Below are 16,143 nucleotides of genomic sequence, written 5' to 3' on the forward strand. Positions count from 1 at the left end.
TACTTGCTACGTACCTATTTATTGATATAATATCACTTCTTTAGCTATTATTTCTCTGTCTCACGAACCATTATTTATTGTTCTTCCTTCTAACAGCTGAGCTGCTGCTGTGAACTGCGGATGAAAGGAGGACTGCAGACAACTGTCCTCTCCTTTTACTCTCTTGCAGAAACATTATCTTGTTAAATAAGAGAATAAAAAATATTTATTGGGATTTTAACAATGTGTGGACATACTCTTTTGTATACTGTTGAGCTGGAGGAAACTATTTGATATCCAGCCTTAAATGTCCTTGAATCCCTGGATTTTAGTGTGAGGTACAGCTGTGTATCATCAGCAAAGAAGTGACAGGAGATGTTTCCAGTGATGTTTCAACAGGGAGCAGGCAGAACAGAACTGTTCTTAAGATGGACCCCATAGGTGACAGGAGCAGAGTAAGAGGAAAACTGACCTATAGCCACTGAGAACATGTTAGAGAGGATTTGAACCTGTTTAGTGATGTACCCAGCTTGGAAATGGCTTGGAAATGATTGCTGATTAACATGATGTCTTCATGTGCTGCATACCAGTCCCTATTGTGTGAGAAACAGAAAAAAATGTAAATGAAAACAGCTTTATTGGGAATTCAACTGTATTAAAATATTGCAACATGTGAACACCGAGGAGGAGAGAAGTAAACAGATAAAGAGCTGAAACTGGCTGACACTAGACAGGCTGTAAATCGCCTGATGCGGTCCAGTTATAACCAGGTTTTGACCTCATCTTATTTCCACACTCTGTTACACTCTTTCTTTGCAGGTGAAGCCAGGAAAACACAGAAAACACTGATTTAACACTTCATTAAACCCAAATTATTTCACTGCAAAAATGAAAAACATAAAATGAAATCAAGTGAGAAAGTAAACGTTATGAAAGTCAAAGGGATAAAATCAAGCATCTTCAAAAATGAGGACTCATCACACACTGCCATCACCACCACCAATAAGATGATAGATAAAGCTGTGGAGGAAGAAACATCCAATCACAACCCTGAAGCTCTTTGTCTATACGTGAATTTAACAACTTAGTAAATTGAAGGTGAACACAAAACTGCATTTTATGAAACTGAATTTGGCTTAAAATGGCATTATGTACATTATGACTGTAATCATAGTAGAAGCTCTTTACATGAGGAAGAGGGGATCAGTTAATCCCAAACTGTGTTTTTCTCTGTGCAGCAGCTCAGAACGTCAGATAAGCAGATTCTGGTAAATCCGGTTGTTGTTGTTGCTGCTGCTGCTGATGTTGTTGTGAAGGATTCCAGCAAATATCATAACATCATGTGACCAGACTGGGGTGAAGGGAGGTTTCAGGGGTTCCCCCCTCACCAGACACAGTCATCGTGTTGTTGTTGCTGTTTCTGAACAGTTTCAACTGTCAACACCAATGTTTTAGACTGAAGTCATTTATTTCTGCTGGTATTATATTATTTATTACCTCTAGGTTTAATTCCAAACTAACAATAAGAATAAAATCAATTTTAAAGAATCACTTCATCAACACATTAACAGATTATTTTTATCATCTTGATGAAAGCGATACCTGATTGGATTTTCACATCTCCCAGTTTTTATTGGTGTAGTTTTGGACATTATGACAATTAATACCTTTTTTTAAATTCGACCATTAATAATAATTAATTAATTTTAATGAGATAATTAATATATAAATTAATATATTGGGGTATATTAATTATTATATATGCATGCTTGAAATACTTTTTACAGGGTACAACTGACCAAATGACATGAAAGCCACTTCTTCAATTTATAATTTACAAGGGCCTTAATTTTTTAATTTAGGTGAAAATTCAGGGATGACTTATATTCTATTATTTTAGTTTTTAAGGGATTCTTACCCCTTAAAAAACAATAAAACCATGCAAATAACCCATTTAACAGCATACAGTATTATCATCTAGTTTAGCCTTATAATCAACCTAAAATTTGCACCTTGAATGAAAAATGCTTTTCAGGTACAAAATGAGGGGTACTACTGGTAAAGTAATTTTGATTATTTGAAGGATTTTTACCCCTAAGAACTACAAAAACCATAGAAAAGAAAATGAAAAACTGCTTAATGTATTACAATCCATCAATTTATCAGTTAATATTCAACATTTGGAGGACGTTGGACTTTGGTTACTTAACAACACAACTTAAAACCAACAAAATATCAGTGTCAGCTATTGTCAGTATTCTACGTCAAAATGATGCTGGCATTAGATGTTGTCCTGACACTGAGTTTTGGTAACCGACGTCATAAAACACACTTAACTAAAAATCAGCTAACAGTGGTGGTGGTCAGCAGGGGAAACCTAAAATCTACTTAATGTTTTAATCAACAATGTTTCCAAGAGGTTTTGTTCATTATTGACATTATTATATCGGCTATTTTACTGTCAACAAATCCCCTGAAATGACCCTGTGTCTGTCTCTCAGGCCTCTCTGACTTCCCAAAACCGTTCTGCAGTACTCACTCCTCAGTCCTTCCTACTGAAGACATAGGTCTTTACGAACATGTCACAAACGCATAATTATATTTTTAACAGATGCAAGATAATTTCTTAAACAGCTGGTCAGTGTAGTTTTTTAGCAAACATCACTCAGATAGGAGTTATGGGACTATTTTCAGCTGCGGATTGATGCACGTTTACTGAGCTTGTAAGTGTTGACAACAGCAGGATGCTGTATGTTCGAATGAGTCAGAATAAACTACACTGTGTTTGTACAGTGTGGTTCACTGATGTGTTTTTAACAGTGAAGCTCTGTGGTGCAGAGGAATAAAATTCATTAGGCTTTGAATACACACACACAAAGTACATGCTAGTAGTACACATTCATTGTTGGTCTTTTTCATGAGATTTAGTGAAAATGAGAAAAATGTTGAATATTGTCTGCCTTATATCCTTAACCCTGCAGGGTTAGGTTAGCAGTGCAGTTTCACAACAGGTGAAGGCTGCACTTGATTGATTTTCCTGCTGAACAACACAGTTTCAATGAGAAGGTGGACATGAAATGTTGAATCCAAGCCTCCAAATAATTAAGACTGCACAGCACTGAGTGGACCTCAGTGTTATTAATAAATACAACAATACACAAAGCTCAAAGCAGCTGAATTAATCTTGATAATGGGAAAAAAAGCAATTCTTGCGCAAATGAAAGCGGCCTTCATTCATCTCTGTCCTTTGTGTTGCTGTTGTACCATAAACACACACACACGCGCGTGCACACACACACACTCACACAAAGGCTTTTTTTGTTGCCCCCCCCCATTGCGTAAATAGCAGAGACAAATGAACAAAAATCACCGCTGATTGACGACAGGTAAGACTGAAGAGGCTGGGACTGTGTGTCAGTGGGCCATCTGGGAACACAGTGACAGGCTGTGTGTGTGTGCATGTGTGTGTGCGCGCACGTGTGTGTGTGTGTGTGAGAGAGAGAGAGAGAGAGAAAGACAAGGTTGTAACAATGAATCTGTGCTCTTTACAAATGGAGATCAATTTCCACATGGTCGCCTTTAAAGGCTTTGGCGGGAGAATAATATATAAGTGTGTGTGTGTTTGTATGTATTTGTGTTTGTGTGTGTCTTTGGGCTTTTATGTGCTTATTTTGTGCACAGCGATTGAACAGGTGAATGAGTCTTTGTGGGTTTCTCTCTCTCTCTCTGTGTCAGTGTGTGTGTGTGTTTGTGTGTTTGAAGGAGGTCCAGGCTCCATCTCTCAGCAAATCAGCAGGCCTGAAAATCCAATCTGCCTGGAGAGACAGCAGGCTTTACATCATCTGCCATGGATGGACACTATCAGCGCTTTATCAGTGACCACCCCCAAACACACACACGCACACACACACACACACACGTACACACACACACACACACACACACGTACACACACACACACACACACACACACGCGCGCACACACACACACACACACACACACCCAAACACACACAGACTATATCTTTCGATGACCACATGCATGAATGAACACACACATTCACACACAGCCCACTGTGACAGAGACTGATAGGCATTATTACCACGGCGGCTATGGAGGCAGGCAGAGGCAGAGATAGAGACTCTGGCTTTAGTCTGAAGACCTTCAGAGGCTCCACACTGATGCAGATACTGACAGCTGTGACCACCCCTCTTTGCTGATGATGCTTCGCTATCCCACCTCATTTAACCTGTTGACTTGGACCCTGTTTGTGACCCACATGACTGTAGGAGTTAACATCCTGTATCAAAACATCACATTCATCTACACATTCATCTGCATTTCAGTAAAAATGTTTCTTCATTGAAGAAAGTTTTTATTGAAGTTTTCTTTTTAAAATATATATTCATTCATTCACCCTGTTGGTCCTTTTGTCTTCTGGTGGATGGGAGGAGATAAATACATGACCATTCACATACACTGAGCATGTGCAAACCGGCGTAAACAGAAAGAAGATTGTCTACTCTGCAGTTGATTAGTCGCATAAAAAACTACGAACAAGGAACAGCAAAGACAGTTGAAGCATGTAATTAGTTATCCACGTTGCTTTCACCACTGGTAGTCAAGGCTGATAAAGCTGATAATCAGAGAGTGACTGTGGGTTTCTACGTCATCCTTTCCAAAGGTCTCTGTTTCTGCCGGTCCAGATTCAGGTTGTGACAAATTAATTGCAGTTAAAGAAATTAAACTAATACCTGATAGTTCACCTACGTGTTGGTTTCAGTCACCCCCTCTAGGCTTGGAACATGGCTGTAAATGAGCAGTTGTGACATAATGGACAGAATAGCACAACATAGAAGTGGTGTGTTTAGCCTTTTAGCCAAAATTAGTTTGAGAGTTACCACTGCTGCATCTACCTCAGCCCTCAACTATCTGAACCAGAACTCACATTGTTATTGCCTTAAGACTGCTGGGTGATGTTGTCCAACATTGCAGCAGTAGGGTCCAGTGATGGTTTAGTTTGTCAGGATCTACAGTCAGGCCCGCAGAGCTGATATCAGACCTACCAAACCAGTCGCTAACCTGACGCACCAGATGGTTTGTCACTCAGAACCATCTGCGAGAGCTTCTTTGGAAACTGTTTGGAAAAGGGCAGATGCTTTCAAAAATACTTGGCAGGTCATTGGATGAACCATCTGTCTGTCACTGTTTATCATGGGCTAACCTCAACCAATCATATTCTGCGCCCTTCCTATTTTTTGGCCAAAGCCAGTCAGGAGAGGAGTGAGAGCATCTTTTTCATTGAGAAAAGCCTTCAGTGCTGTCCTCTGCTCATCTTTCAATGAAGACGTCCTCTCCAGATTTGATATATGTGATGCTAGAGCCGCATCTACGCCATTGTTGTTAACAGACAGACACAGCAAAGACACGCCTGTAGCTGCCAGTAGTTCCTCCCTCATAGGAAGCCGATTGATCCAAATAACAAATGACTGTGGTTTGGCCACAAGGGAGTAACTTGGAGCCAGGCAAGATGGATTCTTGTAAGGTTTCTTGTTTAGAGCTCACACACAGTAACATCTTTTCATGCTGTCCAGAGAGCTGTTACAGCTGCAGCGACGTAGATGACAGCATACAGATACTGTGTTAATATCTTACACTTTAGTGAGATTGAACTGTCTGTAAACATGCACACATCTCTGTGTGTGTGTGTGTGTGTGTGTGTGCAGTGGGGATTGTCACAGATGGGCTGTGTCGTTGTGTTTAGGACAGGATGCACACTTCGTGCTGTCACCCAGGAGAATAAGTGTGTAGAGAGTGACCTGCAGGCTGGAGACAGAGGAGTGGCTGATGAAAACCCTACACTCTCTGCAACTGTTCAGTTTGTGCGTATTTTCAGTAACTGTCCATTACACTGTGTGTGTGTGTGTGTGTGTGAGTTAGAGAGGTAGAGAGCGCGACAGATTGGACGACATGGTGCAAACTGAGGAGAAAAAGATTGAGCATATAGCAATCACTTCTCCATCTATCTGTCTGGATAATTAATATAAATCTGCTCATTTACCATCAGCCAATCAATCTAGATTTACACACTCTCTCTCTCTCTCTCTCAAACACACACACACACTGAGTCACGAGCACACTTAGCACTTCTTGATGGTCTGATTGTCTGGTTATATGGCTCTGCAGAAATCTCTAATGAATGAGAATGAAGCGGTGAAGGAGGGATAGAAGAAAAATATTCTGATTAGAGACAAATGAGTGAAAGATTGATGGGACCATCTCACCCTCCATGTGCTTCATTTAGCACTAATGCTGGGTGAAAACGCAGGATTGTGCCACACCAGCTGGGATGCTGACTCCTCTGCAAAATCATTTATCCATATGTTGTTGTGTGGGAGTTGAAGGCATTAGACCGCTCTGGAGAATTTGTAAATTCAGAGCATATACAGCTGCTGAACACTTCATTACAACTGAGTCCAATGGGGCATGAAACACAGGTGGACAGGTGATCAGACAGGCAGTAAACAGCCAGCTGTTTAGTCGGATTATTTAAATCACTTATTGTAGAAGTAAAACATTAAGTCATATCAGCTAATATTACTGATTGCACAACTACGGCAAGTCTGGCAGGTCAAAGGATGGAGGTTTGTAAAGGACAGTTTACTGTAACCATGTTCTTATCTTTACAATGAACATTGTTACAATGTTATTATTACACACAAGAGAATAAACTGAAAGGATGGTGAACAAACTCTGAAAACAAGTCTTCACTTGAACTAAACCAGAATTATCCCTCAACTTGTACACACTAGTTTTAATGACTTCATATGTAGTTGGGTAATTAATCTAATCCATGACAATATATCACATTTTATAAGATGATCATTTATATATTCATGTAATGGTAAATAGTAACCAGGTACAATAACTGTAGCAGGACATTCTTTCGTCATTTTTAACATTTAAAAGCTGGAAAGATTAAATATTCAGTCTGTTATAAACTCTTAAAAGTTCAAAATCCATACAACAGGTGGTGCATTGAACTCTAGTTCCTAAAATGCATACTCTGTTATCATATCAGTAAATGCACAGGTTGTTGTTGTCTTTGCTCATGGAGAAATGAGCCGACTGTGCTGAGTGAAGGAACATAAGCAGCCATCTGAGAAGTCATGTGTGGGTTTGACACCGAAGGTACATGTGTTGTGGGTGAAGCTGAGGCTTTTTGCTGAGACACGAAAATGTCAGCTGGTCACTCAGGTGAGGCGGCACTGATGAACAGAACCACGACAAAATGAATGAATGAGCTCAAAGTTACATTCTCTTATTTCACTGGGACAGTGAAAGTGGCTTTTTATGGTGACCACACCGAGGCCCACCTGTGCAGCAAGCATGCTGTGTGATCAGTGTCTTGATGTGCCACACCTGTCAGGTGCTCACCAACACTGACCTCAACACATTTGTGAAGAAAATATAATAAACATAAATCCTGTGTGTTTTATTTCAACAAATGAAAAATGGAAGCAAAAACAAAAGTTTTGTATTTATATTTGTATTCAGAATATGTGAATTCTATGTGTTTATTTTTAATGTCCATTAATGTATGTGTCTATGTATAAACTGCATCTGTTTATTTTTGTTCACAGCTGAAAAAGACATCCTGACCTGAGTTAGACCACCTGTATTAATAAAAGATTTATAATTTTTGAAAAGTCTTTGACATAGTTTTAGATTCGTGTGTTGCATATAATTTAATGTGAATGGATTAGGCGTTAGGACTCATTTAATTTTGATTACTAAAGAAAACTAAAAGCCATAAAATGTAGTGGAGTAAAAATTAAAAAATATCTCCCTCTAAACTGTAGTCAAGTAGAAACCTGATAAATAACATTTAAATACTCTAGTCAAGAACCACAGATTTATAGTTCCAGTAATTTGGCTTCATTTCGGAGGTGTGAGGTCACACACAGAATATCCTCTCTAATGTAAAGCATCTTGGTTCAGCACAGATATAAAGAAGTCCTTGAAACGTGTTTCACACTTTATTCATAGAAAAGCACTGAGATTCCAACACAAATCAATATAAAATGGTAGTAGCGTTACATAAATAGTAATAAATTCTCGCTTTATAGACAGTAGCTCAAGAAGTTGCACAAAAAAAATTACAAATTAAAAAAAAAAGTGTTGATGATAAGCTATCATACTTCTGTGGCAACAAATACTGGAAATACCTTTTTCATAATCAGTAGCACAAAGAGGCAACAAACACTTTCAAATTTCCCTTAAGTTAGAAAATAAATCCAAAACAAAACAAACTGGGAAACAGTAGGTGAACTAGATCTCTACCTGCAAATAGTACTGTCCTACGAAAGAAAGAAAGACAGAAAGAAAGAAAAAGAAAGAAAGAAAGAAAGAAAGAAGGAAAGAAAGAAGGAAAAGGGAAAATTAAGAAAAACTTAAGGTTGATACAGTTAACATAGAGAGAAACAGTTAAGATTGAGGAACGTCTTTGTTGTAATGCCGTCAGTTAATGCATCACATAAAGGCAGCTGACTGGAGCTTCAAAGTTAAATTACTGGTAAAATAATATCCCTCTTTCATATGTGATTTAACAAAAACCTCCTTATCTTGCTAATGTAGTAGCCCAGACATTAATTTACTCAACATTGTGTAAAAACCTTGCAGCAACAAATGATGAAAACCTACTAGTTTTTGTCAAAAGCTGACACGAGGCTGTTGCACTGGTATCTGACAGCAGAGGAAGTGGCTGCAGCGAAAGCTGGTCACTGACACATCGATGCATTGCTAAGACACCAAAATCCCTCCGGTGTGAGAGGGAACGAGGGATAAACGGCAGAAAATTAGAAGAAACTATGGTAGAGAGATAAAAGAAGGCTGAAAGGAGTTGAGAAAAGCAATAAAGAAAAACAAGATACAACAAATGAGGAATGAACACAAGGTCATCCACAGGTCGTCTCTTTTGTTCATACAGTTGTTGTTTCTGACTGATGTTTGCGTATTGTTCTGTCTCACTGCGGTGCTGCCACAAAAAAACACAACACCTCTGAGAAGACACTAAAGGCTTGAGTCCTGATTAAATAAAACCAACAAAGAAGAAAAGCAAAAATAAACTTTGTACATTGATCGGTCAGAAAGGCATTTCCCACCATTTCTCTCTTTTTTTTTTTTTTTTCTCTCCTCTAAATGTTGCAGCGAATGCAGGCTGGCTACTGCGCATTGTCCAAATACAAGCATGCTGGGTCTTGTCTTTGTCCGTCCCCCCAAACCCTCCTCTCTCTTTAATAGTGGTTCAGTCCACTGTGTCTCTTCTTCCCAAGTTTTTAGAGGGCATCTTTAAGAGGTGACAAGATCATCAAAGTGGTTCTGCATAGTCAGGTTTAGTACGTATCTGTTTACAAATGAATGCCTCACTCATTTTCCTCAACTCCAAATAACATGCCTCCTTTTGGAAAACAGATTTTTTTTTTCTTTGCAAATCTAAACATAAAAAACACAAAATAATAATAATAATAGTTATTATAGCAAAAAACAAACTGAAATAAATGTACACAGGAGCACCTGAGAAATGCCTTGAAGTCTTTGCTCTTACAAAAAACGCTGTCAAATTCCCCCATCCAAAACAATTCAAGTACACCCCCGCCAAAAAAAACAAACAGAAAAAACATAAAAAGAAAAGAAAAAAACAAACACATAACATACTTATCATAAATAATTATAACTTTACAATTTTCTGAATTGACACTTTAATATTTACAATATCTTAAATGCTTAATGCTACTACTTTTTGTTTTGTTTCTTTAAGTGATGTCCCTGAGAACTGAGTTTAGCCTCTCTTTTCTTTCTTTTGCTCAATTTTCCTTTTTTCCCCCCATACTTCTATCTGCATTTCTTCAGATCAAAAAAAGGCCCAGAGCTGTGACTGACTACCCGTGTAGCGGGTGAAGGTAGCTCTCATGGAATGTAAAAGCAGACTAGAAAATGTTCCTCCATTCAAAAACCTTATTCTTTTATTCTCCTGCCATTGACAAGCTGACTCATCCATTGTGTGTGTGTGTGTGTGTGTGTTTTTAAATCTATTTAAATCCTGTTCTGTTTGTGTGTCTGCGGTTCCTATTCAGTCACACGAAGTTACTAAACAATCAATAAATAAATGCTGAAGCAGGCAGGAACGTACTGAAGAGGTATTTGTGTGAAGTGCTTGTACGATGACCAGTCCGACCAGTAAAAGATTCAAGCTCTCGCTGAACTGTTTACTGCCATTAATAGCACTTTGCCACTGGGTGAGTGAAGAGGGGGCACAAACAACCCCCTCCATAAAGAAAAACAACTTCCTGTGCCGAGGCATGTTGTCTCAAACATGTACAATTATGTCAGTAAGTCATAAAATTATACAGTATGTTTTGTATGTGCACTGTATTTCTGCAACCCTTTGAGAATGACACGGCCACTCATCTTCACAGTCCAGAAATGATCACAACCAGTAGCATTCACAGGGAAGTAGCTTCAGTAACTACAGACCCTTTCCCAATAAGATGTAAGAAAAGTGCAGGAACAACAGAGGTTTCAAACCACAAAAAGCCTCTTTAGCATTTTTTGTGTTAGCCATGATCGTACAAGTGCAATTACAACAGTTACTATGTTTTTTTAAATGTTTTAAATATTCAACTTTTTCTTTTTTTTTTTTTTTAAATGTTAACCAATTCCCCTTTTTTGTTTATGTATATCCAAACATTACTTAAACCACTGATAATTTGTTTTTTACAAAGTTGGCGTAGCTAATGTGTTAGCAAACAATAGCTAACTTGCATGTCTAGCAGCAGTGAGTGTTTATCTGGCCATTTTTCTGGCCACCTGACAAAATATTCACTCTTCATCTTTGTTTTGCTCTTCATCATAACGTGAGCTAAAACCTCCACGATACTCACTCACTATCTGGCTACTTCCAGCTGTTTGGCGCTGGGCAGGTGGTGTACCACTGAAAATGGCTGCCTGCTGTAGCTGGAAATAAAGTTGAGGTGAGCAGTGAAATTAAGCCAAAGAGTAAAATTCCTGGCAGAAAACCTGAACACTTAGCTAAATGATGCGAAAAATGATGCTAATTCTCTGTAAATAATTATTTGATTTATTGCTAACATTAAAATGTTAATTAGTGCAGACTTATCAGCGATTTAAGCTTAGCTGTATTATAAATTCCTGGAAATTCATTTCTAGACTCTAGACGTGGTTAATTCTCTTAATCTGACAAGACACACCCGGCAGAACTTCTACCATGTTGTAAGTCTAAGGTTATTCAGTTCGTTATCACTTATTTCCTTTTGACACTTCGGTAAATTCAGATAATGTTGGATGTTATTATATAAATATTGCTTGTTTGACTATGATGGTAAGTTCTGCTAAAAGGAATTTATGGCATTTCTTCTGTAGTACCATCTAGACTGACAGGGCTCTTTGTGGGTTGGAGCTATAACAAAAAGAGCCAACATTAAAAACCAGATTTCTGGTATTAAAATTGGCTTCATGAAAAAACTCTGGGAAACCAAGAGTTCCTGCTTTCTCACAAAACCTTTTGAAATGGAAAAGGGACTTAAGCTACAGGCAGAGTTAACCATGAACAGTCACAGAAATCAGCAAGGTCCAAATATGCTCTGCTTCCTAACCCAATACAAGACGTTGACATTAATGCCGCAGGATGATAAAAAAAATGAAGCAGACTTGATTCATATTGCTCATTGACTAGCGTCTTGATCTAGCGTGTGAAAAGTGACCTGTGGAGTCATATAGATTTTAAAGGTTTTGGCCACAAATAGCTGTAAGCAGTGCAGTGGTATCTCTACAGATGGGCATAATGTGACCCCTCCGTTCATCACAGTTGTATTTTGTCACTGTTAATAAGCTTATAGGAGGACGTAAGAGATATACTGTATATATATATGTGCACGTGGAGCCTCTACTACTCTACCTTAGCTAGAACAGCCTGAATAATGTTACTCGCAGGCTGCTGGATTTGAGAACATGCACTCTGTGAAGCAACATGGTTCTTCCTCTGAAGATATTCTTAATGAAGAGCACTGACCAGCAGGTGTAGGGGACAGGAGCTAGTCTAGAGTGGCTTCAGTCAGGTTTTCAAACCTGTTGGTGCTGACTTCTTCTACAAAGAGACCACACACGTGTAGTTCTGTATTCTGCCCTCTCTACTCTAAGATGCCCTGAATGAAACAAGAGGCCATTTCTGATAGAGAAGTTAAAGCTGACAAATAATACAGTCGAGGTATGACAGCAACACTATGTGTGTTTTCCACCTCAGTGGCTTTCTTTTTTTTGGAATGACATGTTTCTTCCACTTTAAAAAAAACACTTCTTCTTTTACCCCCAGCTGAAAGCATCTTCTGGCTCAAAGTATGTACCCCATCCAACAACATCATTTGGTTTTTATATCATCATGTGCCACTAAAAAACAAAAGTTCCTTTTGCTTTTTTTCCCATCACAATCTTTTTGACTTTTTCATATTAGAGTTAACATTAGCTGGAGGGGGAAAATGCTTTGTTTTTGTTGGTGTTTCTTTGACATTTCAAGCCGTCGTCCCCCCCCTTTTGCAGTCTCAATGAAGTAGAGCAATGTACTGCAAACACTTCCTGGTTCACATTCAAGAAACAAAACAACAAAACAGGGACAAAAACTTATGACTTAGTCAACAAATGGCTCAAAATAAGTAAAAATACAAAGAATCTAAAAAGCCTTAAATAGAAACAAATAAGTTGAACTACTTCCCAGGGAGAGTGTCCCTGTGAGGGAGGGGTAAGGTCAGCCGAAGCGCTCTCTGACCAACATCATCAGTTTCTTCTTGCCCTTGTAGATCTGTTTGAGGTTGTCTATGAACTGGGCGAACTGAATGTGGCCGTCCTGTGCCAGCAGGAAAGTCTCCCTTGCTTTGCTCAGGAACTCTATGAACTCTCCGTAGTGCCGCGGACTGATGTGCGTCAGTCGAGAGTGCGTGGTGTTGATGTACGCCGAGATCGTGGCGTCCAGGAGCTGCCGCAATGGCGCCTTGTCTGTTGACATCAGCTTCCCAGAGTTCCTTCTCCCGGGGATGCCGGCGAGACCTGGCGCTGTCATGGTGCACCGCCTCAGGATGTCAGACAGCACCGTGGCGCAGTGCACGCTCTTCACCACCAGGGGAATAATGGCTGCAAGCTCATTTTTACCCAAAGAGTGGCTGAGCGCGCACGCCCAGAGCACGTCATTAATAGCTGGGTGCGTGTCCTGGTTGTAAGCCAGGTTAAGATGGGTCATGGCGAGGGAGGCCAATTTGAACGACCGCAGAGGGTATCCCCTGTGCTCCATGTACCTTGCAATGGTAAACAGCTGGGAGTACGTCATCCCTGTGGACGCTGCGTCGATCACAATCTGGTAGGCCGTCTCGAACGCGATGTGGTCCTTCTCGCAGAGCGTCAGAGCTGACAGAGCGCAGTTCTGGGGGTCCTTCATGGCGCACTGCAGGGCCAGGGTTCTCGCACAGCTGGCCAGCTCCTCGCGCTGGGGGTAATCGAGGCTGAGGCGCAGGATGGTGTTGTGGGACATGACGGTGGCTGCCACGATGCTGGTGGCCTCAGTCGGCGTGAAGAGAGTGTACCAGCTCTGTAAGATGCTCACCAACGCCCGCAGACCTGAGGAAGAGAAAAATAAATATTTAACATTTACTGAAGTCAGAATGTAAATTGTATGAATCTGATTTATTATATATTTACTATGTGTTATCTATTAAAGGTCCCATCATTTACACTTCTCCTGTATTTCATCTGAAGTGTTAATCTCCATCAGAAGATATATTTGTGGTTTTAAGAATCAAAAACCATCTCAGTGTAGTTTTACATCTCCTCTCTGAGGCTTCTCTCTGGAGCTCTAGTAACAACAGGTCAGTCAGCCAATCAGAAGAGAGGATCTGAGCCTCTCTGCTCAGTTTCTAAATATAGGCTGTGTGCATTTTTCTGTGGACTGAGGCTTTTATACTTTCACAGTATTAATATAGAACCTAGATCTGCTTTATTATCACAAACACATGGACATCTACCTTTATTCCATGTTCAAAAGAAACAGGGGAGAGAGGAGAAGAGTTATGACCATACTGTGCTTTATTTTGAAATTTGAAATGGCCAGTAGTGTCAGCCTATCACAGACTGCAGTTTTAAATGAAGGGAAAAACCTTCTGCAGTCATTACTAATGGATGGGTCTCACTGGTGTGTGTTAAAAGGCATCACATACCGACTTCAGTGGCGCAGGTTACCAGCCAGCGAACCATCTCTCTCCTCCTCCAGTTCAGCGTGGACAGAGTCATCCTCATCACCTGTAAAACATGCAGACAAACGATAATGTTTTCTGCAGGATTCTCCTACTTTGTTTAATGAGAAGAAGAAGAACTCATTTATGATATTTCAGTATTTTCTTGGCAACTTTGCAAAATGTTTACAAGCTTAAAAAGTCATTTTATAAAAGAATATTGAGAAAATAAATCTAAAACATACAAACATTTAGCAAACAAGTGAGCATGACATGCGATTTTCAACATTTAGAAGTCAGTACAACACCACAACACACAGTGATGACAGATGTATCCAAAGTATGCTCATAATTACACAGATGACTAATTGCGACTCTTCCATTTTGAGCACTTTCTTAGCAGTTTTGTGGACAGGAATTCTGCCGAAACTCTAAATACCAGGGAGGAGGAGGCGGGTGAAGCCGCAGCGACATTGCTGCCTTGATGATGTGAAGAGTTTCTGTGTTTACTGTGGAACCCAAAAGGCTCAATTATGTGGTTTCCTCTCATCAACAACGGTAAGACGCTGTGTGATGTTTTCTCTGTTAATTTGTAGTGAGGCTGTGGGGACTGCAGAAATTACAAGTTCAAAGAAACTGCCGCATGTTTCGACGGGTGACCAGCACTCATGTTTTTTTTTTGGGGGGGGGGGTATGAAATAATTTACGAAAATTATTGACTTGCCCTCATACTAGGCCTGCTCACTCTTTCTCACACACACACTTTGTACCTGCAGTCCTAGCTCCAGTGCCACGTTGAGCAGGGTTATATCTGGCGGGTTGTCCGCGGGTGTGGCGATCTTGAAGGCGTCCTGGGCCAGTTTGAAGATTAAGGAGGAGGAGTGGATGTTTTTCTGGATGGCCTCCAGCACCGTCCGCAACCTCAACATGTCGCCTGCAGACAAAGGAAAATGTAAGCTACGATCTTGATGCATAAAAACCTCACTGCTAAGTGAAAGATACAGGACGACACAACATTTCAGCTACGATTACGTGGGTGTGTTGATTGTACCTTTAGCAGCAGTTAGCATGGTGGAGGCCAGTTCACACTGCTGTGACTCCAGGTGTCCCAGTGTGAACCAGCGTGGGTATCTACTTGGGACTATGGAGATACCATGGTGGGGATGCCCCACGTCCCCGGAGCCTGCTGACGACTCCAGCACCGGCAGCCTGAAAAGAACATACAACAGTTTTTAACATGTATTAAAATTTTTTTAATGTCAGTTAAATAAAATATAAATTGGTGAGACTTAATTAATTCTAAATTAAGATATTTAAAAGAATATTTATATCCAGTGAGTCAGGTGAGAAGATCTACACTCTGTCTGTATAGTAAATGTGTAATAGGAGCCGGCAGCAGGTTAGATTATCATGAAGACTGGAAACAGGGCAACAGTATTCCCACCTGACTCCTGGCAAACATTTCCCAAAATGTTATCATAATGGATCACACAACTTATACTTATTCAGACATTCTGGGAAATACCTAAAATAAATGAGACCACCACCACAGAGCATGGCAGCCTCCACCACCTCTCAACATTCTGATTTAATATTTGCAGTCTAACACTAAAACTCTACAATAAATCCTTCCTCCATGACAGTTCATATACACAGTTAATAATTAAAAAAGACTGTTTGTGAAACAGTAAAATTCAACAGCACCACAAACTGCAGCCTCCAAAATGACCTCAAAGTTAAACCATAGAAACAGTGTATTGCAATACTTTTAACTTGTTGCTGTGTATACTTAATGTGTACACTTGTGTGCAACTTTGACAGATAATCTTTTGGACTGTCTGACACTGCAAAGGTACATTTTCACACAGT

At 39.9% G+C, this 16,143-nt stretch overlaps 1 protein-coding gene across 1 annotated transcript in view; it reads right to left on the reverse strand.

The window, feature by feature from the left end:
• Positions 1–10,664: 10,664 nt before the first annotated feature.
• zswim5 (zinc finger, SWIM-type containing 5) overlaps positions 10,665–16,143 on the reverse strand; it is a 67,847-nt gene continuing 62,368 nt past the window's right edge. The window contains exons 13-16 of the mRNA XM_071490681.1: positions 15,326–15,483; positions 15,045–15,208; positions 14,260–14,341; positions 10,665–13,663 (exon numbers count right to left, since the gene is read on the reverse strand). Coding sequence (XP_071346782.1) covers positions 12,801–13,663; positions 14,260–14,341; positions 15,045–15,208; positions 15,326–15,483 — 1,267 coding nt within the window. The 3' untranslated portion in view covers positions 10,665–12,800. The remainder of the gene's footprint in view (positions 13,664–14,259; positions 14,342–15,044; positions 15,209–15,325; positions 15,484–16,143) is intronic.

The sequence above is a fragment of the Trachinotus anak genome, unplaced genomic scaffold (assembly GCF_046630095.1).
Source record: "Trachinotus anak isolate AG129_WGS33_773 ecotype Australia unplaced genomic scaffold, CSIRO_AGI_Tana_v1 ptg000012l, whole genome shotgun sequence".
NCBI classification, from domain to species: domain Eukaryota; kingdom Metazoa; phylum Chordata; class Actinopteri; order Carangiformes; family Carangidae; genus Trachinotus; species Trachinotus anak.